Source organism: Nannospalax galili, unplaced genomic scaffold, assembly GCF_000622305.1.
Source record: "Nannospalax galili isolate Female #2095 unplaced genomic scaffold, S.galili_v1.0 scaffold188, whole genome shotgun sequence".
Classification (NCBI taxonomy): domain Eukaryota; kingdom Metazoa; phylum Chordata; class Mammalia; order Rodentia; family Spalacidae; genus Nannospalax; species Nannospalax galili.
Window position 1 is genome coordinate 4,032,711 of NW_008360325.1, and position 26,331 is coordinate 4,059,041.

At 47.1% G+C, this 26,331-nt stretch overlaps 2 protein-coding genes across 6 annotated transcripts in view; one reads left to right on the forward strand and one right to left on the reverse strand.

Moving 5' to 3' along the window:
* Wdr25 (WD repeat domain 25) overlaps nt 1–17,430 on the reverse strand; it is a 150,516-nt gene extending 133,086 nt beyond the window's left edge. The window contains exons 1-2 of one of the 4 annotated variants that reach the window (XM_008825618.3): nt 17,332–17,430; nt 13,032–13,853 (exon numbers count right to left, since the gene is read on the reverse strand). In XM_008825618.3, the coding sequence (XP_008823840.1) occupies nt 13,032–13,820 (789 nt within the window). In that variant the 5' untranslated portion in view covers nt 13,821–13,853; nt 17,332–17,430. Of the gene's footprint in view, nt 1–13,031; nt 13,854–14,632; nt 15,315–15,774; nt 17,103–17,128; nt 17,303–17,331 lie in introns of those variants that run through there. The other 3 variants (XM_029559962.1, XM_029559960.1, XM_029559961.1) reach the window with 3 other exon arrangements.
* An 18-nt stretch (nt 17,431–17,448) lies between these two features.
* The window catches only part of Wars (tryptophanyl-tRNA synthetase), a 39,786-nt gene continuing 30,903 nt past the window's right edge, over nt 17,449–26,331 (forward strand). The window contains exons 1-2 of one of the 2 annotated variants that reach the window (XM_008825620.2): nt 17,449–17,582; nt 23,114–23,290. In XM_008825620.2, coding sequence (XP_008823842.2) covers nt 23,180–23,290 — 111 coding nt within the window. In that variant the 5' untranslated portion in view covers nt 17,449–17,582; nt 23,114–23,179. The remainder of the gene's footprint in view (nt 17,583–23,113; nt 23,291–26,331) is intronic. The other variant, XM_008825619.2, reaches the window with a different exon arrangement.

A 26,331-nucleotide genomic window follows, 5' to 3' on the forward strand; every position in this document is an offset into this window, starting at 1 on the left:
TTTGTACCTTTCGAAATAACACTTCAACTAGTGTAGAAAGAGCCCGCTTGTGTTTATAAAACCTCTTGCTTCCCTACAGTTGTGGGGCTGTGTAAACACACTGTGAGGAGGGAGAGAGAAATTGCTACTTGTGAAACTTTTAATACAAGCATGTATGAGAATCAGAATTCTAAACCCAGCAGGTTAAAAATGTTCTGAAAGCAATTTTGGTGTTAGTCTAAATAATTATAGATCGTGCTCACTTAGATAAGGGCCTTTGCCCCCTCAGGGCTCCAAGGGAAAATTCTCGGCATGATAGTTAAGCAAAATAGTTGGTTATTACAGAGGCTTTGCGGTGGCAGTGCAAATTGGTCTAACCCTTCTGGAAAGCAATCTGACAGGAGACGAATCTGGACCCATGGAAATGTCCAGCCCTTTGACCCAGCAGTCCCACTTCTGGGAATCGAGCTGAAAGAAATAATCCAACAGAAAAGGGTTTCCTACATGAAGATAACCACTTCGGCATTATCCATAACAGCAAAAATTAGAAACCACCTAAGTGTCCGAGGGCGGCTAAGTAAATTACAGTTAATCAACTCGATAGAGCGTCACAGAACCAGTGAAAATTGACAGCCCTCCAAAGACACAGAGCCGCTGGTGGCACAGTGGTGAGCAGGTCTCAGGGAGAATGTTAAGTGGGAAATGCAGGCTGTGGGACTGTGTGTGCACTCTGAGAAAAACACAAGCCCATGCATGTGCATCAGAAACAGGCAGGAGACTAGGACCAGGACAACCACAGTTTCGGGGTTGCTGGAGTTGGGAGTTTCCCATTCTCTTGTACAGCTGTTGAACCCTCTTAACAAAGGGGGAGGGCAATGGAGGCTCGGGCCCCCATCATTTTTCTGTCACTCAGTTTGGAGATCTAACCAAGCAGGAAGTAGGGACGCAGCTGGGGCAGGACCTTCTCACTTTCCCCAGAGCTGGGATGGGATGCTGTTCCTACTAGAATGTCAGTTGCATCCCCCCAAATGAGACTGCAGAGGTTATTTAAAACGGTGCTTGTCAGACCTTTTGATCTCTCTCACACTGCCTGGAATGGCTGAGGCCCCCAAAGAGCTGTTGATTATATACATGACAGCGACTGATATTTAGCACATCAGTGATGAAAACCGAGGACGTCTGAAAATATTTATTAACTTATGCAAAAGTAACAATAATAAACCCACTACGTGTTAACATAAATAACATATTTCTTATAAAAATAACTAGATTCTCCAAGGCAGAAAGAAAATTAGTGAGAAGGCATTGTTTACATTCTTGCAGATCTCGTTATTGCCTGGTTTAATACAAGACAGCTGGGCTCTCCTGTCTGCTTTGGTATTCAATCTACTGCAACTGCACCCGTCCTATAGCCTCTGGAAAGGTCCATTTCCACTCCTAAGAGAGCAGGAGTGGAAAAGGCAAATAACTTCTAGGTGTGATTATGAAAATAGTTTTGACCCTCTAGAAGGGTCTCGAGGACCCCCGGGGTATTCAGACCACACTGAAAACTGCTGCAATAAATTCACAGCATTCAAAGCTGTGGTTGCAGGGAAGGGGGTGTACAGGGTAGATAAATAGTTGGAGCTCAACTATGTTGAATTATTTCTAAGACTAGATGGAAATACACTCACAAGTCCACAGTCACTGCCTCGGGAGGAGAGGCAGTGGGCAGTTTTTCCTTCTTTATGCCTTTCTGGTTTTGCTATAGTGTATCTGTGCTTTTTTAGGGTCAAAAACATTTTTTTTTGAGGAAAGGTTTGGAAAACCATGGCATGCCCATGTCCGGCAGAATAAGCCACCCAGGGAATGTCATTTTAAATCATTACTGGCCAGCATTGGTGTGGGGTAGCATCACAAAACAGGGCTGCTGGGGACAGTAGCACTGCTCCTTAATATGCTGATCGATCCCTGGCACCCAGCACACATTCATTGCAGTGCCATGCAGCCTGCCTCGGACTCAATGACGAGAACTGAAACTGGCTCAAGCTAATCACTGCTAGATGAAGGTCAAATATAGGTGACTGTATATCACAGATCTCAGGGTGGGGGCAGATGTGCCACAGTCTATAGCCACAGACAAGTACAAAGGGAGAAGTCCATAGACTTGACTACAAAGGATGTTAGGTTTTCTTTCTTTAAAAAAAAATAATGATGAAAAAAGAGAACTCAAACCCCACCTGGGGGAGAGGAGGTGGGATATGATATGGGTCAATATTGTTAGCATGTAAATTGCCTAGGGAAAGGAACCGCTAAGACCACAGGAGATTAATAGGCAGGAGCCTCGATGACAAACCCTTACTTAGCATTCACAGGGTGCCAGGCAGGCATCTAAAAGTGTTGTCCATAAATGAACTCATCTGGTCCTCAAACAAGATGCCATTAAATTAGCAGATGTTGAAAAAAAGCAATAATTCTGCTGCCATGGAGGGCAGGCAGACACAATCATTGTGTGCATAAATGATGGTGTGAGCCACAGGCAGACACCACTAGGCAGGGAAAGAAAAGAATGACTGTGCAGAGGAAGAGCAGTGCTGGTGATGTGAGTGAAGCAGAGCTGGAAGATAAGAGGGAGGAACGGAAGGAGTGTGCGCACCAAACCCTGAGGCACCCCCCTTCCCCCGAGCAGATAACAAGGGGCTACAGCAGGCCCACACAGCATCGAGGGCAGTAGACGTGGATCTGAGAAACAGCCCAAGCTGAAAGAAGACCCCGTATGGGGAACCTGGCCTGCCAGCTCATAACCCACAGTGGTGGCACACGCCTTTAATCCCAGCACTTGGGAGACAGAGGCAGGTGGACCTCTGTGAGTTCAAGGCCAGCCTGGTCTACATAGTGAGTTCCAGGACAGCTGGGGCTATAGGGAGACCCTGTCTCAAAAAGACCAAAAAGAAAAATTGAAAATAGGAGGCCAGTAAAGTGTAAAAAATAAATTTTGGCACTCGGGAGGCAGAGGCAGGTGGATCTCTGTGAGTTCAAGGCCAGCCTGGTCTACAGTGAGTTCCAGGACAGCTGGGGCTACAGGGAGACCCTGTCTCAAAAAGACCAAAAAGAAAAAAATGATAATAAAGTAAAAATAAATAAATAAATAAAAATTTTAAAAATGCACTGTGGATAAATCCTCTCCCTGTCCCCCCTCGCCCCCACACACAAAGGACTTCAGATAGCTTGCTGGAGAGGAAGTTGGGGTCCCTGACTGCCAGCAGGGCATTCCCATACCACCACCACACCTGGATGCTCTTAGCCCACACAGGAAGGCCACATTAGAGCCACCTGTCAGTCCACCAGGGAGAAAGGACAGCAGAAAGAAGTGGCCCAGCACTCAGGAGACTGAGTTCAGCACTTAATCATGGAGCACTGCCATAAGCTCAAGGCCAATCTGGGCTATGTAATGAATTCCAAACCTGTCTAGGCTACAGAGTGACCTGGTCCCAAAATCAAATAAAGAAACCCAGCAGGGGTGGAAGGCAGGGTGAGGAGTGGAGTGAGCCACCCCTCTCTTCTTCTATAGGGAAAAGTCTAGCAACTAGGGGGAGAAATCACTGTTCCAAAGAGGCTTTGTGTTTTGTGTTATTTTACAACACAGTCTTGGTTATATAACCCAGGCTAGCCTCCAACTCTCACCTTCCTGCCTCAGCCTTTCAAATGCTGAGGTTATGGGCATATGACCTGGCTATCAAGAATTTTTTTTAATTATTTTATGTGTATGAGTGTAGTGCCTGTACGCAGGTAAGTGCACCTGTGTCTTGCAATGCCAGTGGAGGACAGAAGAGGCTGTCGGATCCCCTGGAACTAGAGTTACGGACAGTTGTTAGCTGCCATGTGGGTGCTGGGAATCAAACCTGGGTCCTCTGCAAGAACAGTCAGTGTTCTTAACTGCTGAGCCATCTCTTCAAAATTTTTTTAATCTGTCTTTTTGAGACAGGGTCTCCCTGTAGCCCCAGCTGGTCTAGAACTCACTATGTAGACCAGGCTGGCCTTGAATTCACAGAGATCCACCTGCCTCTGCCTCCCGAGTGCTGGGATTAAAGGGGTGCACCACCACGCCCGGCAGGAATTTTTTTAATCTTAAAATTTTTTAATACAGATTACAAAAATGAGGCGTCAATGTCTGATTAAAATCTGATGATACACAAGGGGAAAGAGACCAGAAGGAAACTGTGAGGTGATCATGGCCACCACTGCAAGTGAGAGCTCTAAGGTTAATTTTTTTCATTTCTGCCATTTTCTTTCCTTTTTTTTCTCAAAATATGACCACTTTTATAGTGAAGCAAATTAAATATAAAACCTTTTTAAGAGGGAAAAGGAGCGCACCATCACTGGGCATTCGACAGGCTCCTTTAAGAGTCGTCTGTGTCCAAGTTTTAAAAGCAGCAAGAAATAATTTACTAGACTGTCTCAGCTCCTAAGTGTGCCAATTTTGCAATCTACATTTTTCAATTACATTAAAAGCATTTTTCCAAATTGCTCTATTCTCCCTGTAATGACACAGGATGAGACTAGATGAGACTTGCTCCCCAAGGACGGAGCCTGCTTCTTCATGCCACCCTTGTTTCTCCAGCTGCCCTCAGGGCGCAGAACTGGTCAACTAACACAAGAAGGGTTCCTAAAGGGCAGAAAGCACAATGGGGTCTGCCACACTGCCTGCTTCCCTTGCCTTCCCTTGTTTGTTCCATAAGGCACAAACCTACAAGGCAACGGCAACTGGGAAATGTCTCGTATGTTGGTCTCAGACTCTATGCTGAGGGAAGAGGGTGTCAGAAACACTTCATCTCCCATGAAGAGAAGGTTCCATCCCAGAAGCTCACACCTCTTCCCGGAGCCTCTACATCCTGGCTGTCAACTAGCCTCAGCCACCTCTGGGACAGTTCAGAGGACTTGCAAGGGGACTCACAGACCTGTCTTGAAGACGGAAAAAGAGGAACAAACAGCAGCGTCCAGACCTGTGTGCCCTAGGGCAAGCGCCTCCCTCCCAGGGCCTCTGTCAAATAAAGACAGACCCTGATGATCTCTGCTTGTGCTGGGGTACACACACACACACACACACACACACACACACACACACACACACTCACACAGACATACATACACACATACTCACACTCTTACACACACATACACATTCATGCTCAACACACACACACAGTGCGTTAGTTTAGAACACTGTTCACTGTAAGGATACAGAACTGAGACATCTTTTGGGTCTGTTCTATTACTTTTCTAATAGGGAGGAAGAGGTCTCTGTCTACACACACACACACGCACACACACACACACAAACTGTTCTCTCCGCGCCTTCACCTAATTACCCTCGATAGCACTGTTAATCATTCACTCCCCAAATACCAAACACCCACCACCACAACTCGAACCTCCTCCCCAGCTGTGCCTCTCATTTCCAACAGATTTGCCTCGTGCTTGGAATAAACTGCCAATCATCTGCATAATGCCCCACGATGCCTAACTCCACGCATCAAATCACTTCTCAATCTCATTTCATAAAATCCATCAAGAATAATTCTTTCAAAACTGAACTAAACCCTCGCTCTGGCACTTGGATCCATAAATTCCTTGTCTTTGAATGTGAAATATATCACTTTTTACAAAGCACATCCAAGATACCGTAATATAATCAGATCCACTAACAATGATAAATCAGCAGGATCCTGTAATATATAAAAATGCAAATCCAAGCCACCATGAAAATCATCTCTGCTCCTCCTGCCCCTTAAAAGAGCCCAGAAAGTAAAGCTGGGGAGAACGTGCGTCCACATGGGAGAAGGGGCTTGCTTCTCCACTGGGCATTTCCAGAGGTGGGGGGGGGGTCGGCTCATTCCTTTTGCTCAGGTTCTATAGCCAACCAGCTCCTCACCTTGCCTCCATCACATTCCTACTGTGTGACTGGGGACAAGTCCCTTAACCCCTGGGGGAGGGCTGAGAACTGTGCCTAGCATGCATATGGTAGACAGTGCACCTGCCAGTTCCCCATCCTCTCAGCCATGTTCCCAGCCACCACAGAGCTAGTGATCGGCATGAGGCAGCCCCAGTCAGGGTCACCAACCTCCAGCACAGAGGCCTTCCCTTCAGCTGTTCCTGGCACCACAGCTCCCTCCTGGGTCTCCTAAAGTTGTGAGGCTGCTTCCCCAGCACCACCTGAGGCTCAGACTCCCAAGGGCCAAGCAGTTATCTTCCATCCTGTGGTCAGTGTGAGTGCCCAGCATGTAAACCAGCCCTCAGCAGGGCCTGGTAGGTATACAGCACTCCAAGGGAGTAGTAGATGGCTCAGAAGCAATGATCCCCAAACTCCATAAATTTTTAAAGTGTTTATCTCAGAAACACTGAGAATGAAACTCTAAAATCCATATGAGCAAAGACAAACTATGAAAAGATTCACAAATACAGGGCCACATTAAGTCAGAGAATTCTAGGAGATGTGTCTTCTGTACATTCATTTTTTTACCCAATCAATACAGGTACAAGGGAGCAGGGAATTCTGGCTTATGTCAGGCACTGGGCTAGATCATCTCTCCATATCTACAGCAGCAATCAATGAACAGTCTTTCTATTTTACCAGTGAGAACTAAGGGATCAGAGAGGCTAAGTGATTTTTCACAAAGACACAGCTACTGAGCAGCAATACAGACTGGCACTGGAAGTCGGCCATCTATTCACGTTCCATTTACCACACAGGGCTTTTGCTGAAGCCTGAGAGTAAATCAGAGCCCACCTTCACTACATTAAGGCAGCAAAAAAAAGATGACATTTATGTACAGCATGATCACAGCAGACTAACTAAAAATGAATTTCAGAAGCTATAGAAAACAACAAGACAAAGTTCGAGGTAGGGTTTTAGTTTTGCTGATGGACATGGAACCCCAGGCCTGGTGCCTGCTAGGTAAGCATTCCCAGGGAGCCACACCACCAGCCCCCAAAGTGTTTAACAAGATAGAAAAGTTCCCCTTACAAACTGCACAGAAAACAGTTTGGTGGCCAATAAGACACAGCACACAGTCAGGTGAACCGTGTCAACACGTGAATTCAGCAGCCAGGCAGGATGACCTTCTGAGGTGAGTGCTGACTGGACTAGGGTCACCGGTGATGTCTATTTTCTCCTTCACAATCCACTTAACTGCATCTGCATCTTCCCCCATAAGCATCTATATATTCATGAGCAACACTGAAAGTTTGGTGGGTTTTTTTTTTTCTTAAGTACTTTAAGGAAGCTTGTTATTGAGAAAAATTTTAGAGCAAATTATTCCATAAAGCACATCAACACCATCAAATTCACATGCTTGATGTAAAGACCTGCCTGTGTAAGAACTCAGGTCTCCACGCATGAACAGCAGGTTCCCCACAGCAGGAAACATGCTGATGCTGCAGGGAGTCCCCTGGGGGGCCTGGCAGCGAGCCCTGTGCATGGGCAGACAGGCAGAGCTGGCTGTGTTTGGCTTTTTCCTTCAGAAAAAGCATCAAAGGCTGAATTCTACCTTTACGTGCAGTGGGTGTTCAAACATGCAAAGCCAAGCGAGTTCACTGGGAAATGAAAAGAGTGTATAAAAGGGTATCTGTGCTGGGATTACAGCCATGAAAGCCTGGAGCTCACGGAGGAGGGCAGGAAGGGATCATCAGCTGAGACAACAGAGCAGCAGTGCGGGGACTGTGACTCATTGTTTTATTTTACTTAATTGCTCTGGCTGTAAATTTTTCAAAACTAATATAAGCATATTTTACAGCTCACAGAACATTTAGAACATATTAAAATAAGTATCTTTCCAATGTAATATGCCCAATTGAAATTTATGAATTGCAATGCTACTCTTTAAGGAGATGAAAAAACTGGCACTCTGAGTTCTTTAGATTAATCAGAGGGACTATGTTGTTTTTCTCCTGATCAGAGAAGAAATCATCTCAGTAAATGTTACCTTGAGTCAAAGATTCTTCCACATTCTAGAACCTTGGATGGGCCAAAGATAGTAAGTCTTATTGTGCCCCCTAGGGGCAAGTAGGATTTCTGCATGCAAAAGACAATCTCTTCCCAAAGCCAGGCAATAAAATCCAGAAAATGTTTTTAAATCTTTATTGATCACTTAACATGTCCCAAATTTCATGCCAGATGCTGCAGAGAATGTAAAAACTTGTCTGGGGTGGTTCCTTCACTCATGGAGCTTACAACCCAGGAAGCAACTCAAGCAGAATGCGCCACCACCACCCAGCAGGAAAGGGGCAAAGCCCCTGGATAACAGGACCCCAGTCAGTGCACAGAGTGCCAGCCACATGCCAGCTGCCACTCCGGGTGTTCTCATCCAACCTCATCTACTGATCACAGAGATTCAGCAAACACTGAATCATTAGCGCCACTTCTCAAATAAACTGGGGCTGGGTTTATTACCGTGCATCTACATCTCTGACACCAGGGAAGGAAAAGCATGACTGCTTAGCCGGCCATATACCAAGCTGAAGGCGTAGGGAAGAACTTCATTCCTCGGGGCCCACCTGGACTCCCCAGGCCCTCATCCATCTTTCCATCACAGCCCCTCAGGTCCCTGTTACCCATTCTGCATGTCACTGAAGGCATAGGGAAGGACTTCATTCCTCGGGGCCCACCTGGACTCCCCAGGCCCTCATCCATCTTTCCATCACAGCCCCTCAGGTCCCTGTTACCCATTCTGCATGTTACTCAAAGTTCACTTACAAAAAACCCAGCAATTATGCCAAGCAACCCAAATCCCTGACACTGTCAAACATCTTATTAAAACAAAGGGTTCTAGCTCACTGTCCACCTCTGTACCTTACAGAAGCCTAGGTTTTCAAGACCTCTCAGGGAAAAGAGGGTTAGGAGACACTGATCCTAGCAGGCATGGGCAGCATTAATCCAACTCCTTAGAGTTGTCTCTGAAGCCACCTCCTCTACCACCCCTGGACTAGACAGGGTAGGGGCACTCCCTCAAGCTACCAGGCAGTCAGAGAGTGCCATACTAACGTCATAACCTGAAGCCCACATGCCTCCTGGAGACAGGTGAACACAAGAACAGCATTCTACACAGTCCTAAACCCAGGCTTCCTGCCAACCCAAGCTGTGCCAACTGCGCCCTCTTCTGGCCATGAGTTGTCAAATCAGTCCTGGCACATTCATCTTCACCCGGAGCCAAAGCTCCAGCTCATCTTTCTGCTAAAAACCACCAGAAGCTCACATCCTTAAAGAAAAATAATTCTCCCACACCCAAATGTATTTTGGAAACACAAAGTGGACGTGATGGGATTTAAAATAAAAAGAAACAAAATTGGGGGCAATATGGAGGTGGGGGTAGATCTGAGAGGAGATGGGAAGATAGCTGACTACAATCAAAATATAGCATTCTCAAAGAATATATGAAAGAATATATGAAATCCCCAAAGAGTCTGAGAGATGGCTCGGCGGTTAAGAACACTGGCTGTTCTTGTGCGAGACCCAGGTTCAAATCCCAACACCCACCCACATGGCAGCTAACAACCGTCCTAACTCCAGTTCCAGGGGATTCAGGAGCCTCTTCTGTCCTCTGAAGGCATTGCACAACATGGCTGCACTTACCTACATGCAAGAAATACATGCATGCACATAAAATAAAAATAAATTTTTAAAAGAATCAATAAAATATTATTTTCTAAAAACTTAGAAATATTCAATACATTTTTTTTTAAACCATGGGGGACAGAAAGATGGTTCAGTGAGGAAAAGCACTCACACCAAGCCCAGTGTCCTGAGTTCAATCCCCAGAGCCCACATGATAGGAGCACCAACTCTCTCAAGTTGTCCTCAAGGAAGCACCAACTTCCACACACACACACACACCGTGACATGCACATACATACACACACTATCAATAAATACATAAGTGGATGGATGAATGGATGGACAGATGGATTAAAAGACTTGAGAAAAAATCATCATGAGAGCTGGGGAGTAGGGAAATGATTCAACCAGTAAACTGCCTGCTTTACATGCAGTTCAAGCCCCAGAACCCATGTGAAAAAGCCAAGCACAGTGACACACACTTGTAAACTCAGTACTGGGGAGGCAAAGATCCCTGGGCATACCAGCTGACCAAACTAGCCTACTTGGGGATACATATGTCTGTTCAAGAAATTGAAATTTCCTGACCAACAGTGACCCAGGCTAAGCACACTGTTCAGCTCTGATGGTGGGACCCACAGAGTACTCCACCTTCAGGTAGAGACCACTCCCGCAGGGCTCAGGTCTGCCTCTTCCCATCACTGCACAGGCAGGTGGCAGGTGGGCTTCTGTAGGTCACATATGAACCACCTGATCTCTCCAGAAGGCAGGACACTAACAGCAAGGCACTATAACCACGGCAACCTTCTTCATCTCTGCTGGCTTGTGCTCCCCACATCTGCAGGCTGCCCTCCCATCTCTCTAAGACTCTGCAGTGCCCACTCTAGAACCACAGTTAAGCTCCCACCACTGGCCAGGAGCATATGGGTGCTATGGACATAGGACATGCTGGCATCTGTCCCTGCTGAGAACCCCCAGACCTTGCCAAGAACACAAAGCTGTGGGAGAGCTGGTCCACCCCAGCTTAGGCCCCCTCTGCCTTGTGCAGTGCTGCCCCCTCCTGGATAGCGAGGGATGGGGAGGAAGCCAAGGATGACCTCTGCATTCAAACAGAGGACAGTCCACAGGGGGATGCTGGGAAAGGGGAGGCTGGACATAAAAACAGCTTGTCAACTGTCCAGTCCCCAACAACAAGGACATGACCCTCTGGCTCAATGCATCTCCTGTTCCTGGCACACTGCCCAACCCAAGGCCAGAGCACAAACACTGTTCATCAGACCCATTCTGAGCCAGGTCTTGACTGCTCAGTAGGCACTAGCCAGGCAAGAAGTAAAGGAGAAGAACCCTGAAGAGGGCAAAAAAAGAAAAAGAAGGTCCCAGCAATCAGGTGAGCTTAAAGACAGGGGCAGCCAGGTGTTGTGGTACATGCCTTTAACCCCAGCATCAGGCTCTCAGGACAGAGAGGTGAGAAGCCGGGACTATGGGTCAGTCGAAGAATGCCATAACCCACTCCCGGGACACAGAACTCTCCTTGCAGAGCCTACGTAGCCTGACACGTCAGAAGCACCAAAGCCTGGGTTAATGAAGCCAGAACTCTGGCTGGAAACTGAACAGGACCCGTCAACCTGGCTAGAGCCAAACAAGAGTTCCGTGTGACCTACAAATGGCCACCTGAGAGACTTGGCTCACTTGTAAGCACGTGGAGCTTCCTCTCTTCATCTGAGAAAACGCCTCCTGGGCAGGGGGCACTCAAAATATAACTTGCAGATAAAAGGACTTTGGTATGTGATTTCCAGAGCATCTGTGGGGTCCAGTTCTGCAATGGGTGCTTCCTTGTTCTGTGTGTGTGTGTGTGTGTACGTGTGTATGTGTGTGTGAAGGCCAGGCAACAATTTCAGCTGTTGTTTCTCAAGCACCATCCACCTTGTTTTTTGATACAGGGTCTCTCACCACCTCATTCCACTAGACTGCCTGGTGAGCAAACCCCAGTGATCCACCTCTCTCCATCTACACCACACTGAGTTTACAAGTATGCAGTCACTTTTTTCATGTGGGTTCTGGGAATCAAGCTGAGGTCCTTGTGTTTGCAAACACTTTACAGACTGAGCCATCTCCCTAGCATATATTAGGTGCTTGTTAAAGCACAGGTCTCAAGTGATCACATGACACAGGTATAATTACACCTTTTACAAACAAAATATCAGACTCAAGAGGCCAAGGCCAGCTGCTCTGGGGTAGGGCGAGTTGGAAGGCATATTCTTCCCAGAAGGCTGTAGTCCAGCGAGTCAGTGGATCCCAGAGCCACTAGGTAAATATCAGCATTTGTCACCCCTGTAGCTTATCTGTTTCCACATCTCAGCTTTATTTATTTTGCCAGCCCTCAGTTAGAGTCACAGGTCACAGTTAAACTATCACACTGCATTGCTTGAAAACAAGTATCTGATTCCACTGGCATCAAATTTACAAGAACATCTCTCTTGTTTTCATTCTGTGTGTGTGTGTGTGTGTGTGTGTGTGTGTGTGTATGTGTGTGTACAGCACACATGGAGGTCAGAGGACAACCTCAAATGTCAGCCCTTAGGTGCTTTCCATCTCTCATTGTTCGGGAATGTCAGCACCCAGGCCAGAATGGCTGGCCCATGAGCTTCCAGGGATCCACCTGTCTCTACCTCCCATCTTGCCATCACTGGGATTACAGTGCACACCACCCGGCTGGGGATCCAACCTCAGGTCCTCACACTTGCAAGGCAAGCACTGTACTGACTAAGTCATCTCCCCAGCCCTAATTGTCTGTTTTTAAAATCTCCAAAGCCAGATTATCAAAACTGGAGTGCTAATTACTCTTCATGGGTATTTGAAGTAATGCACAATGAAGTACCATAGCATATTAGCAAAACATTAAAAATCAGTGAGCAAATCAGTAAGTGTTGGTGAGCACATGCTAAGATATGATTCTCATACCAGGGTCCCTCTTCAGTAGGGATCACGAGCCATGCAGCCAAGCCTGGGCTCCTGCTTCCAGGGACCCAATATAAAGAAGTCTCAGGGACAATAAGACAATAAAAATGTAAGGAACAGCATGCTTACAGTGGCACCATTCAAGGGAGTGTGCCACCACAGGAGACTGAAACATCTAATAGGAAGCGAAATGAATTATGACATGCTCAGAGGATAAAACAATGTATTGTCATAAAATAAATATGACTTCTATCTTCTGGTCATATTAGAACTTACTCAACACTCTGGTGTCCTAGCACAGCAGCATTGAGGAAGAAAAAGCATGGGGCAGGAAGAGCCAATGATCCAAGGCTGACCACAGAGAATACTCTCTTGAATACACTAAAGAGAATGACAGAAATTTCAAAAAAGAAAGATGCAGCCTGTGACCACCCACTACCTTACTGTAATCAGTCAAATATTCTGGCAGCTTACTCCTCTTGAGACTTGTTTGCACTCATCTTACCTTGAAGGTTTTATCCATGGAACTGGAGAGAAGCATATGACTCCTGGAAAGGACTGGGCACCACTGAATGCCGTTGACGGGGCCCCTGTGGCCTCGCAGATGGAAAAGCACTTTCCTGGGGACTTTGGTCTCTCTGTACTGACTGTTCAAATATGGTTGAATCAACTCGGACACTGTGGGAGCCACACAGAGAGGGGCTGGGGCACACCCTACAGGGGTTCCCTGGGGGTCCACATCTTTGCCCCCACCTGCTTCTGGACTCGGTACCTGCAGGTGCCTCAGTCTCTTGGGGGTATATGGAACCACACAATCTTCACCTCTTTTCTTCTGAAAAGAGCTGGGGTTTCTAGCTGTGATTTCAGTTTTGTTTTGAGCATGTGGAGATGATCTGAAAGAGTCCCAGGCAGGTTTGACTGGCTTTAAGCAGGCAGCTGCCAGGGGCACATGGCCAGCCGGAGCTCGGTTCATCCACAGAGAAGGGCGAGGAGGCTCGTTGGTGGGAAAGGCATTATCAGGCTCCCTCGCAGGCCACTGTAGTCGTTGGCTGGGACAAGATCCTGGGTCACTTTTCCAGAGCCAAGCCAATGGCAGGCGATGCTCCCCACGGTCTTCACAAGGACTGTTCCCTCTGTGCTCTGCCTCCTCTTTTGTCACACCAGATGCAAACACCTGCCCAGGAGGTCTGGTCTCACCAGAAGCATCATTCGCCTGGCCAGGAGCACTCCCACTTCCGGCCGTTTCTGACTCTGTGTCTGAGTCAGAATCATCATAAGCCACCAGGGAGGCCATGGAGGGAAGAGGTGCAGAGGCCACTTCCTAGAACTTAACAAAGTCAAGAGTCAGCTGCCATGCATTGGAGAGTATTTACGCAGTTAAAAGCAAGCATGTCACACCTTGAAAAGTCTAACACTTCAAATCTTATAAGCCCAAACACATTAAAAAAAAATAAAAGCTTCATTTCCAAAAGCTAAAAGAAAGGATTTCAAATGTTTTCAACATAAAGAAGTGATATTTGAGAAGACAGGCATATTTACCCTGATTTAAACATTACATATTATCTAACAATCTAAATAACTTTTTAAAAATAAAGGCTTTCTTATACAATAAGCATACTTAACTAGAAGTTGTCATTTAAGAAATGGAAGCCAGGGCTGGAGAGATGGTTCAGCAGTTAGGAGCACTGGCTGCTTTTGCAAGGGGCCCAGGTTCAGTTCCTAGGACCCTCACAGTGGCTAACAACTGTCTGTAACTCCAGTTCCAAGGGATCCCACACCCTCTTCTGCCCACACCCTCTTCTGGCCTCCTTGGGCACTACACACAAGGTGCACTTACATACATGCAGGGGAAATGCACATATACATAAAAAAGATTTTTAATAAAAAATGGAAACCTTGGGCGTGGTGGCACATGCCTGTGGTCCCAGCACTTGGGAGGCAGAGGCGGATCTCTGTGAGTTCAAGGCCAGCCTGGTCTACATAGTGAGTTCCAGGACAGCTGGGGCTACAGGGAGACCCTGTCTCAAAAAGACCAAAAAAAAAAAAAAAAAAGGAAACCTACATGGGTCTGGGGATGTAGATTGCTTGCAAAGTACAAGTACTTGCCTAATAGATTCAAGGATCTTGGTTTGGTCCTCAGCACTGTGAAGCAGTGAAGCAGAAAAGGAAGAAGAAAGGAGGGGATGGAGGAAAATGTTGAAGAAATGAGGAAGATGACAATGACGACAAGGGGCCAGGTAGCATGGCACACCTGTACATCTAGCACTAATGAAGCAGAAACAGGAGGGTTACGAGTTCAAGGCCACCCTGGAATACACAGCAAGGCCCTGCCTCCAATACAAAGTGTCTGGGGATGTAGACCAGTGGTAGAGCACTTGCCTGGGCACAAAGCCGAGGACCAGGTCCAGGAGCACCAGTCTAACCAATTGTGGCAGAAACAATTCTGCCCATGGGATCCAAATTTGCTTATTTCACCCCAAATGCACATAGTCACACAGTATTGAATTTCCTTTAAAAATTCTTCCTGGAATTCTTAGCCATCATAAATTATTACCAGCTAGTTCTCAGTAAAAAGTACTTTGGTCTAGATACAATATTTTAATTCTGTACAGAGAGCAGAGAGCACAGGCAGGAAGAAAATATGGGTGCTGAGCATGCCACAGCCAACAGAGCGGGATGGAACAGTACAGAAGCCTATGCCATGACCAACTTCCAAAATCCCCAAGCAAACCCAGTGTGCCTCACCACGTTCATGATGGGGGTTTTTTTCGATTTGTTTATGTATGTATACATCTGTGTGAGTGTATACATGTGTGTGCAGGTGTGCACATCTGTGCACTCGAGCACAAAGAGGTCAGAAGAGGGCATCGGGTGTCCTCTGTCACTCCCTGCCTATTCCTTTGAGGCAGGGTCTCCCTATCTCAGACCCCTGGGAACCCCTAGGGTTACAGGGTATATGAAATGTCCTGTTGTGTGGGTGCTGGGATTCAAACTCCAGTCTTCATGATTATACAGTACGGCTAACCACTGAACCATCTCTCCAGCCCCATATTTTTGTTCTAAGACAAAGTCTCACTATGTAAGCCAAGGTGGCCTCAAACTCACAATCTTCCTGCCTCAGCCTCCTGAGTGCTGGTATCATAGGCATGCACCATCATGCCCAGTCATACACTGGGTTTCAACATCCCCTGAAATTGACCATTTGGCAGAACCCCTTCCACACCTTTCCCCCAAATGGCACCACTCACCTAAGAGCTCCATCACCATGCAGTGTTTGCATGCAAGTCATTTTCTAAATAAGAGTTCTAAAACTAGTCAACCCCTATCCAACAGAACTAAGATCACATGGGGAACTAATTACATACTATGGACCCACACTCTGCAAATGATTTGGTCTGCAAGTACCCAGCAGTGGCCTCTACCTGTCAAATGGAACTCACCAGATTCTCACCACTAGGCTACCTGTAGCTCAGCTGAAAGGGTGAATTCTCAGCAATACCATTATCTGCAGGGACTGACGCACAAGAAAGACCCATGGTGAAAGATCAGCGAGCAGTGTGGCTCATTAGCTCCACTAATAAAGCGCAGAGCGATGCCTGAAATGAATGCATGAGGCTGGATTCCTAACCAGGACTCCTAATGCACTCCGCCAGAAGTAGCTCTCATTCATTCATTCAACAAACACTTGCAGAGCATTGCTTTCTCACCAAGTCCCACAGACAACACCAGGAACACTGCCACAGTAGGCAAAACAGTAAATGATGCCCTGTTCTCAGCACATTCACAGGCCGTGAGGAAACACACACCTCACACCATTAGTAAGCCAGAGGATGTCATGGCATGAGAACTCAAAAGCAAAAAAATAAGAGAGTAGAGTAGCTAGACTCAGGGCTGCACCTTCTTACAGGTGGATTGAGACAGGCCTCAGAGGGAAGAAAACGCTTGAGTGACACTCGGGAGAGGTTGAGGGAACAGAGGTGATCACAGTGCCAAGACTAAACAACAGAACTGGGTGAGAGGAGTCAGGATGATTAAAGAAAACACAATAATGCAGAAGACTGAGAGCTGAGAGAATGAATTTAGGAGATGACTGCTGTCTTTTGAACCTAAGTCAAAAAATTTTCAAGGGAGTGGCCCAGAGAGATGGTTCAGCTGTTAAAAGCACTAGCGGCTCTTGCAGAGGACCTGGGTTTGGTTCCCAGCAGCCACATGACGGCTAACAACCATCTGTAACCCAGTTCCAGGATATCCGACCCCCCTCTTCTTACCTACATGGGCACTGAATGCACATGGTGCATTTACACACATACAGGCAATACACTCATACACATAAAGTATTTAAATATCTTAATTTTTTTTCAAGGGCTAAACCAAGAGAAATCAGATGGAGAAAGGGGTACGAATATTGGAGGGAAAAAAAAAAAACTAAACTAAGCAGGGCACAGACATATAGAGCAGGGCGTCCTGTGTGTTCCTGTGTGTTCACCTTTCAAGCAGCCTCAGTCTAGACATATCTGAAGACTGCAACCTGGAGGGACTTGGTGCTAAGGAAGTAGAGGAAATAGGATAGTCCCATTCGACAAGCACTTCCCGGTTACCTACTCTAAAAAACAAGCAAGGTACCACCAGCCCCGGGTTTTGAACGCAGCAAGAAAGGCAGCCGCGCTGTCAGGAAGGGATCAAGAACTCAGAGCACGGCGCTCCCGGAAGGAAGGGGAAACGCAAGGAAGAAAAAGGAAGAGAAGCAGGAATCAGCGCGCGGCCGCAGCCTGGCCCAGCCCCTCCCGACCCGGCCCGCCGCTCACCACACGCCGGAAGCGCTCGGTACTCCGCTACAGCAGTCCGGCCCGCCTTCGGGCCGCCCAGTGGCGTTCCGCCGCGACGCCAGTGCCGCCAGCCAATCAGAGACGTGTTCTGCCCCTCCCCCAGGCGGACATCCAATGGTGACGAGTCGCGACGGGAAGTTGTTCCGGCCGGACCGTGTTTCCACGGACACGCAGGAGGTAACTTGTGGCTGAACCGGCGGCACTAACGGACCGGGCGGGACCCTGGCCCGGTAAGTGAGGGGGAGGCCGCGGGGCGGCGCCGGGGCTTGGCTTCCCGGGGCGACCGGGGCTCCGGGCCCCGGTGTCCTGCTCCGAGCCGGCTTGCCATCCGCCCGGCCCTAGCACCGCCAGGGCCGTTGCGGCTCCGGGGTCGCCGCAGACCTACTGCCTTCGACTCCTACCCCCCCTTCCTCGAAGAGAGGCGCCTCCTTTTGGCTTTGATCCAGGAGCGTTACCTTGGAGGGTCTCAGGCAGTCCCCTCCACGGAGTGTTAGGAAGCCTCCTTGTGCCCATTTCACAGATGAGGAAGCCTAGGGAGGACCAAAGAAGTAAAGTCACTCGCCAACGGTTTCAAACAAAACAAGTGTGTGTTCAGCGTTGAAAGTCAGGGCTCTCTGACTTCAGGGCTATGATTCCGCTGAGTACCCCGCTTCAGAACACGATAGCTGCAGGCCATGTACACGCTGCCCTTCCTGCCTTCCCCATCACTGCACATAAAAACACGATTGCGATGATGCTGAGGAGCGGGGGGAAGAGAGCAGGGAGGTCACATGGCGGCCAACTTGAAGGGGAAAGAGTGGCTGATGCAATGACTGTGAGCTCCTCAGGACCACTGGATTCAGGAGTCGTAGACCCCGCCCCTTGCTGGACTTGCTCATTAAGGAGGTCGGTCAAGAGGCTAAAATGTTTCTGAGAACCGAGGTGGTTTCTCAGAAACCCTTAAGTCACTGAAGGGTTGAGTAAGGCAGGAAAGAAAGACGAGCCTTTTCTGAAAAGGAAACTGAAAGAGTAGTAAAGACCCCTCTGCCAGGGCTGATCGTTCTCAGCTGTTCAAATGCTAGGGTTGACCTCTATGATGTCTCCACAGCCCAGGTATGTATTTCCACTTTGGCCAGGCTTGGTGCTTGTTTTCCGTTGTTTCTAACTGCATTTTAGCAAAGTATTAGAAACCTCATTTTGAGGAGAAGGAACTGTCAAGATTGGGGTGTGGTGCATGCATTGATTTCATCTGGTTGACCAGAGTTCCAGTGATTCCCTGTTCCATAAGGAGTAGGTGTGGGTGCCCAGCTGCCTGTTTTCATTCACAGCTTGCTCTTCAGAGGTTTTGCTGATTTGGCCTGCTTAAATCATCAACATCTGAATATGTTGGCATTATTAGTGTGATGCCCAAAAGTATCTGATGTCTGGCATTGTAAATCAATTTCTCTCTCTCTCTCTCTCTCTCTCTCTCTCTCTCTCTCTCTCCTCTCCTCTCTCCTCTCTCCATACACACACATATACACACACACGTTTGTTCAGAGGCAGCTTGAGGGTGTAGCTCAGCTGGTAAAGGATTTGCCTAGCATGTTCCAGGCTCTGGGTTCCATCCTCATCATTTTTGAATGGGGAAATAACCTTTCTTTAAGTGGAGCATAATCTATCCCCAAATTTGGGGAATGTGAAGAACTGCTTGCTCTAAGGAGGTTATTGTCATGCCCTCTGGGAATGTTCCAGTCCAAAGAATTATCACCCACTCTTTGAGGCCACAGTCCTGAGGTATCTAGAAACTTTCCTAGGCCACCTCCCTTTCCAAGCTGCCTCCAGGGTCTTGAAACTACCGTCCACAAACTGTAGTATCTTATCAATGATGGTTTTGTTATGGCCCAAGTCCTTTCCATTCTTTCTCCCAACACTGTAATGTATCCACTTTCTCTGCCATGTTCATCCAGAACAACAGGCTATTTCCAGTGAGCCACAGATTAAAGCTCTCAGAGGGTATTAGAGTGGTAGAGCCCCTGTAGGCCTCTTATCAAAGAGAGACTTCTGCTAGGTTGGGCAGTTTGACTTGTATACTCCCAATACTTTTGTTACAGGGGATAATAGCTTACTTCCTGGTTTTAACTTCTTTTCTTTTTTTCCAGATTGCATTAGTTAGAGAAAATAGTTACCTGAAAAAAGATGCTCATGGTTAGCAGTTAATCTGATGAGCCTTAAAACAGTGGTCCTCAGCCTTTTGGCATCTCAGCTTTGTTGAAAAGACAGTGACCTGGACATTCTGCTTAAAACTATGTACATCCAGTGAATATACAAACTTTGATGTAGTTTCAGAGGTTCTTGATGAACTCCAGGCCAAAACCTCTGAAGTTAAACGTAATTCTAAAAGTTAGCAAACAAAGAAACAAAGGGAGATGGGGACGACTCTTCACACCACAAACAGATAAATGCATGAAATGAGGAAGATGTTTTCCTTGTCTTTGACCATTCCCAGAGTGTTCACTCAAGAAGTTGCCCCCCCTACACACACACAAGATGAATAGTGCCTATGCAGTAAGTAAATGCTTAGTGATCATGAGACAGAAACGTCACCCACTGTTCCCTCCGTCTGATTTAGGTACGTAGGTCTTTCACATTGGGATTACACACACACACACAAGATGAATAATGCCTATGCAGTAAGTAAATGCTTAGTGATCATGAGACAGAAACGTCTCCCACTGTTCCCTCCGTCTGATTTAGGTACGTAGGTCTTTCACATTGGGATTCTAATGTTTAAAGATATGTGCTTTTCCATCCAACAAGGGGGCTGAGCGTAGGCCCCGTTCCTCCAGCCAATCCTGTACCAGTCACCAGCTCTGCTGTGGTAGGAGGCTGTCCCAGGCTCACTCGTCCTTCTTGGCATGTTCCCTAGGAATTGGAAGTAATTTTGAACAACACTTGATTTTGGTCCGACTCAAGGACTTGAGAACTTCAGCTCCCTGTCACATTCCATGCAGAGCTACTCATTTGTAGAAGAGCAGGGTAAGCAGAAGGAAGTCCAGGAGGGGCCAGAACAGCAGCAGCTGTTAGCAGTGGGTGAAGAAACCAAATGAGGGGACCCCAGGCAGCCTGCCTGGCTCTTCTAGATCTGAGAAGGCTCAGCTCAGTGCCAAGGTGTTAAACTAGAGGTAGTCTAGAGTCCTGACTGAAACAACCCTCAACTAGAACAAGCACTGATAGGTTTTTATGCTTGTTTAGAGGTTTGAGGGGGTTGTTTCTGGGGGAATGGGAATTTTGAGGCAAGGTCTTTCTATGTAGCTCAGGCTGACCTTGAACTCAGTAACTCGCTCTGTAGCCTACGATGGCCTCAAACTTGCTTAATCCTCCTGCCTCAGCCTTCTGAGGGCTGGAATTAGGTACATACCACCATGCCCAGCTAGGACCAATACTTACAACAATGTTATAAGGACCCCTAGTAACCCTAAACTTACTGACTCAGGAGAGTCGTTCATTCAGTAAATGTTTATTGAGGAGCTAACGATCTACCAAGTACATGGGAGAAAAAAAATGGTGTGTGCCTTCCTTGTACTGAAGACATGAGTAACTCACCCACAGTGTAATTGTGTTAATAAGGGTAGGATGAGCATGCTCAAGGATCATACAGAGATTGTCTCCCTTGACCCCAGAGGTGCAAGGATTGGGAAAAGCTATAAAGAGCTGAAGTTTCCATTGGAAAGTAGCAGCAATGTCTTAACAAAGGAGGGGAAGACAGCCTGGGCAGGGGAACAGCGGGGACTCAGATGGGCTTTGACATCAGAGCCTGATGGTCTGGATGTGAACCTCGGGTTCGTCTGGTTTCCCTGAGTTAGGAACCTCTTGTCTACTAACAGAGCATGTAAAGTTACACCAGCTCTGAGGGGCTCGGGAATTCCAGGCTGAGTGATGCTTGACCGTTTGTGGTTGAAGTCACTTTTAGTGCATTCATTGTTACTTGACATGGGCAAATATCCCCAGAGAGAAAGGGGGAGCAGGGATTTCTCCTCAGTCCCTTGCACTGGGAAAAGGTGCTCCGCATTCGTCCTCCCTAGGCCATAAGAGCTTTCTCTCCAAGACAGTTTCTCACCAGACTTCCCTTCCTGGGAATTGAAATGATTCCAGGTGGGAAGGAGAGAAGCCGCCTGCTGTCCCATCTTGGTTTCAGAGTTAGAAGTTCATTGGCTTGTATGAAGATGGTGCCATTAAACAAATTTAACAAGTGGATAATTAAAAATAAATGACATCTCAGTGTGTGTTTAATTACGAGAGCTCAGTAGATGCACAGTGGCTAAGACCAGTTGAGCTTGTGCCCCTTCTCTGCAGTCTCTTGCCTCTGTATCCCCATAAGCTGGAGAGAACAGGTTCTGGTAAGAATCAAATTTGTGAATGGAAGAGGCTTAGACCAAGGCCGGGTCAGGAGCGCTCAGTGTTACAGACTCAGGCACACGCTGCTGCTGCTCACTCAAGGTGTTGTGGCATCATAAGGTGAAGCTGGAGTTCAGTGGAGCTCTGAAATCCTAGCTTACAAACCTGGGGTAATAACAAGACTTGTGGGGCTGGAGAGCTGGCTCCACGGTTAAGAACACTGGCTGCTCTTGCAGAGGACCCAGGTTCAGTTCCCAGAACCCACATAGCAGCTAACAACATTGTGTGATTCAAGTTTCAGGGGGATCCAACGCCCTCTTCTGGCCTCTGTGAGCATTGCATGCACTTGGTGTACTTAAATGCATGCAGACAAAATACTCATACACATAAAATTTTTAAAAATAAATAGTAACAAAACTCGTGGTGTGTTTACATATTGCTTTATACTATGAGAATGCTCCCTGTGTCATTTTTTCTTGTTTAATTCTTGTAACAGCCCTTGATGTAGGTGAAAAGGTTCTTGGAGGCGCCCGTTTATAGACAAGGAGAAAGTGACTGACCAAGAAGTGACTCCGGGTGGCCCAATCTCTCCTTGCATTGAACCTGTGTCACAGAAAATAATGACAGGCACACCTTCCCAAAGACTTGCAGTGAAGAAAGCCAGCATGTGGGATGACAGGCACACAGTCCTTACTAGTGTGGAACCCAGAAGGGAGAAGGCCCTGTCCAGACTTGCTGCGTGAGAACAGAGCAGCTGGCCAGCTTGTTGAGCCATTTGCTCAGCAGAGCTGTTTATTGCTGCAGAGGCCTGAGAACTCCTCCCAAGGCAGCAAAGATTAAAAACAAATAATACTTTGCAAAATGTCCTTAGCCCTGGTAAATGTAGCCTTAAAGCACGTTAGTATTTCTTCTGAGCAAACACAAATCCCTCTCTTCTGGGCACTAGGTGGGGACAGAGGCATCACCACATGCCAATTTACTGTTTCCCAAGAGTACCCTTCTTTGCAGGCCTCAAGTCAGTACATCCCAGAAACTCCTTCAATCTTCATCATCATTTATAATGACTTTTATGGCCACAAATTTCTCCTTATAAATGTTATTTTATCCAGTTTCTCTATTATAACTTACTTCACCCTTTTTTTAAAATTTATGCTGTGTCTGTGTGAATGTATGCCATGTGTAGGTACCTGTGGAGGCCAGAAAAGGGTGATTCCCTAGAGCTAGAGTTGCAGGTTGTTAGCCACAATGTGGCTGCTGGGAACCAAATCCTGGGAGAGCAAGAGGAGCTCTTAACTCCTGAACCATCTCTCCAGCCCCACACCATCTTTTACTGAAAGACGAGGTACTAGAAAGGAAAATCAGCTGTAGTGACCTAGTAATGTCTCCCAATTCCCTTTCGCTACAGAGTCCTTTCTCAGCTTCTGAAGAAGTCCTCTACCCAGCAGCCAGCCACGGGCCTACATTCTAGAAGATGGCAGACGTGTCCAATGGCGAGTCTTATACCTCTCCACTGGAGCTGTTCAACAGCATAGCCGTTCAAGGGGAGCTCGTGAGGGCCCTCAAAGCCAGAAAGGCATCAAAAGTAGGTGATCTGTTGGACTTTCCAGTTTGTGCAGCTGAGCCTCCGCACCCGTACAGTTGTGTTCTTAGGGGAAGTCTCAGCTCTGAACAACCAAGACGTTTTGATTATAATCTTAAATTACATTGCCATCATTATGCCTATGATTCTGAACCTGTGGGTTTGTGAAACCAGGTTTCCCTCGGTACAGAAATTGGTCCCAGAATCTCCAAGGACATCAAAATCTAAAATTCATGGGTGCCCAGGTCCCTCAGATGAAACAGCGTAGTGTTTACATGCAGCCTACTCTATACTTTAAGCCATCTTACAATGTAAGTTTTGTGTAAATAGTTGCCATACTTTGTAAAAGAATTTTTTTATTTATATTTAAATTATAAAGTAAGTTCTGCTATACCAAGTCTTTAGAGGATATATTAGTTACTTTCTGCTGCTTTGACAAAATACTCTACGAAAGCAACTGACGGAAGAAGGTTTACTTGGGCTCAGGGTTGAGGGTGCAAGTCCATCATGGCAGGGAGAACACAGAAGCAAGACTGTAAGGCAGCTGGTCACACTGTGTCCCAGTCAGGAAACGCAGAAAAATGTCAGTGCTCAGCTGTCTTTCTCTAGTCCATTCAGTCCAGGACCCAGCCGTGGAATGCTGCCTCTCAAATTTAGGGTGGGTCTTCCCACCTCAGTTCAGTTGAGAAGCTCCCTCACAGACATGCCCAGAGATTGTTTCCTGGGCAGTTCTGGATCCTGTCAAGTTGATGGTCAAAGTTAACCATCACAGAGAGTAAGGACAAGGTAAAATGTACACACGCAGTACAGATTTTCCCTGATGTTTTGGTTAGCCTTAGCCTTTAACAGCTGCATTATCTCTCCAGCCTACAATTTTTTTTTTTTTTAGGACTTTTTGTCTAATGATAGTTGAGCCCAAGGATACAAACCCCACAGATATGGCAAGCCAGCAGCCTCACAGCCTTCCAACCTAGTATTCCCTAGCTCCTGCTTCTCTGCACAAATACTCTCAATTATTTCAGTTGATTGTCTGGGTTCGTACCATCTGTGCTTCGGAGTAGCATGCTTATTATAGCCCTCCTTGTTGAATTTCAAGCTTGAAAATTCACTGTGGTAATGAGGGATTCATACTTTCTCAAACATTTTCCCACCCGCCTCCTGATATATACTGCAATTCTGATTAGGTCGTTACTAGTACAGGCATTATCGTGCTGTGTAAACACAGAATCAGCTGAACCGTCCGGTATAGTATGAGAGCTGCTTCTTTCCTGAACACGGAATCAGCTGAACCATCTGGTATAGTATGAGAGCTGCTCCTTTCCTGAACACGGAATCAGCTGAACCATCCGGTATAGTATGAGAGTTGCTTCTTTCCTTAACACGGAATCAGCTGAACCGTCCGGTATAGTATGAGAGCTGCTCCTTTCCTGAACACCTTCTGTTTTCTCTCAAGTTAATGTTTGCCTTAGTTTCTGTTTGCCTGGCCTTTTCTGTACTAATGAGAACGCACAACCAGGCCCCACCACGCACTATTCAGTCAGACACATGTGCCACGGTGGTGCCATAGGTTATAATGGAGCTGAAAAATCCTATATCCCAGTGCGGTCACAGGCATCAGAAGCTCAGAGCTGCACATCACTCGTGTGTCTGTGCTTGTGGTGTAGGAAGCATGCGTCCTGCACAGCTGTTTATAACTCATAGTGACGAAAGGCCTTTTGTCTGCATTAGGGTTTTTGCTAAGCAGGGTTTCCTGTTTGGGGTTTTTGTTTGTTACTGTCTTTGTGGTTCTAGACGTGGAGCACAGGACTGGCACCTGCTACGGATGCGGTCTACCACTGTGTTAGCTACTTTTCTCAAATCTGTAACCAAGTATCTGACCCAAAACAGTGACTTTAGAAAACAAGAGTTTTCTCACTCTTTGAGAGCACAGTCCACTGAGGTGGGGGAGACACAGCAGCAAAAGTGGTGGCAGCTGGTCACGGCACAGTGCTCCCGTGTCCTCCAGGTGGTCACAGCACAATGCTCCCGTGTCCTCCAGGTGCATTTCCTCCTCTGCCTTTCACGTCACAGGCAGACCGCTTGAGGCCTTGGGGACAGCACTGTCTGCTGTCGATTACTGAATGAAGGGACTTTATTTAGGTACGACCACTTTCCTGGAGAGCCATCGGCTTCCTTTGAATGGGCAGTCTTCAGGGTCAGAGTCTTAATCTCTTTTCTTTAAATCAGCCAGGTTCTTTGTGATCTGCTGTCCAGGAGTCTCTAGCTGCCACATTCTTCCACTGAGGACAGATGCCTGTGCTCGTCTAAAACTGTCTTCCTGTTGTTTCCCTGCCCACTGTTGTGTAGAGCAGCCCTGGACCAGGCAGGTGCAACCCTGTCTTCTCCCCACAGGAAAACTCCAGATGAACTGGGGTGTGACATGAGCTGAACAACTGCTCCCTGACCAGACATGGAGGCAGCACTCCTGCAGTTAGAGCCCCCTCCCTGACTCCGCCCCAGATGCCGTGCAACAAGTGGGACCGCGCCCCTGTGGCCACCACATCTCAGCATTCATTTTTCTCCTGTGCTGTCAATTCACCCTGGAATTTTCCACCTCTGGAACTTGTGGCTGCTACCCTCCTCCTGTTTCCTTTGTCCTTTGGGATTGTGCCTGTTTTCAGGATCTTGCTAATGGAGTAGGTTCGAGGAATATGGTCAGTCAGCATCTTTGACAGCAGTGAAGGCCCTTCACGTCCTGGTGCCTCCTCCTCTCTTGGACTCTGTGACTTCCTTTCCAACCACCTTCCAGCCAGCTTTCTTCTCAAAAATCTTTGTTCGTGTTACCAGACGGTGTCATCCACTGCACATTCACCCCCATAGCTTTTGATCATTTTGACACCAAGTAAACCATTACATTTAAAAAGAAATAATACTGAGGGGCTGGAGAGATGGCTCAGCGGTTAAGAGTACTGACTACTCTTGCAGAGGACCTAGGTTTGATTCCCAGCACCCAGATGGCAGCTGCAAACTGTCCTTAACTCCAGTTCCAGGGGAATCTGACGCCT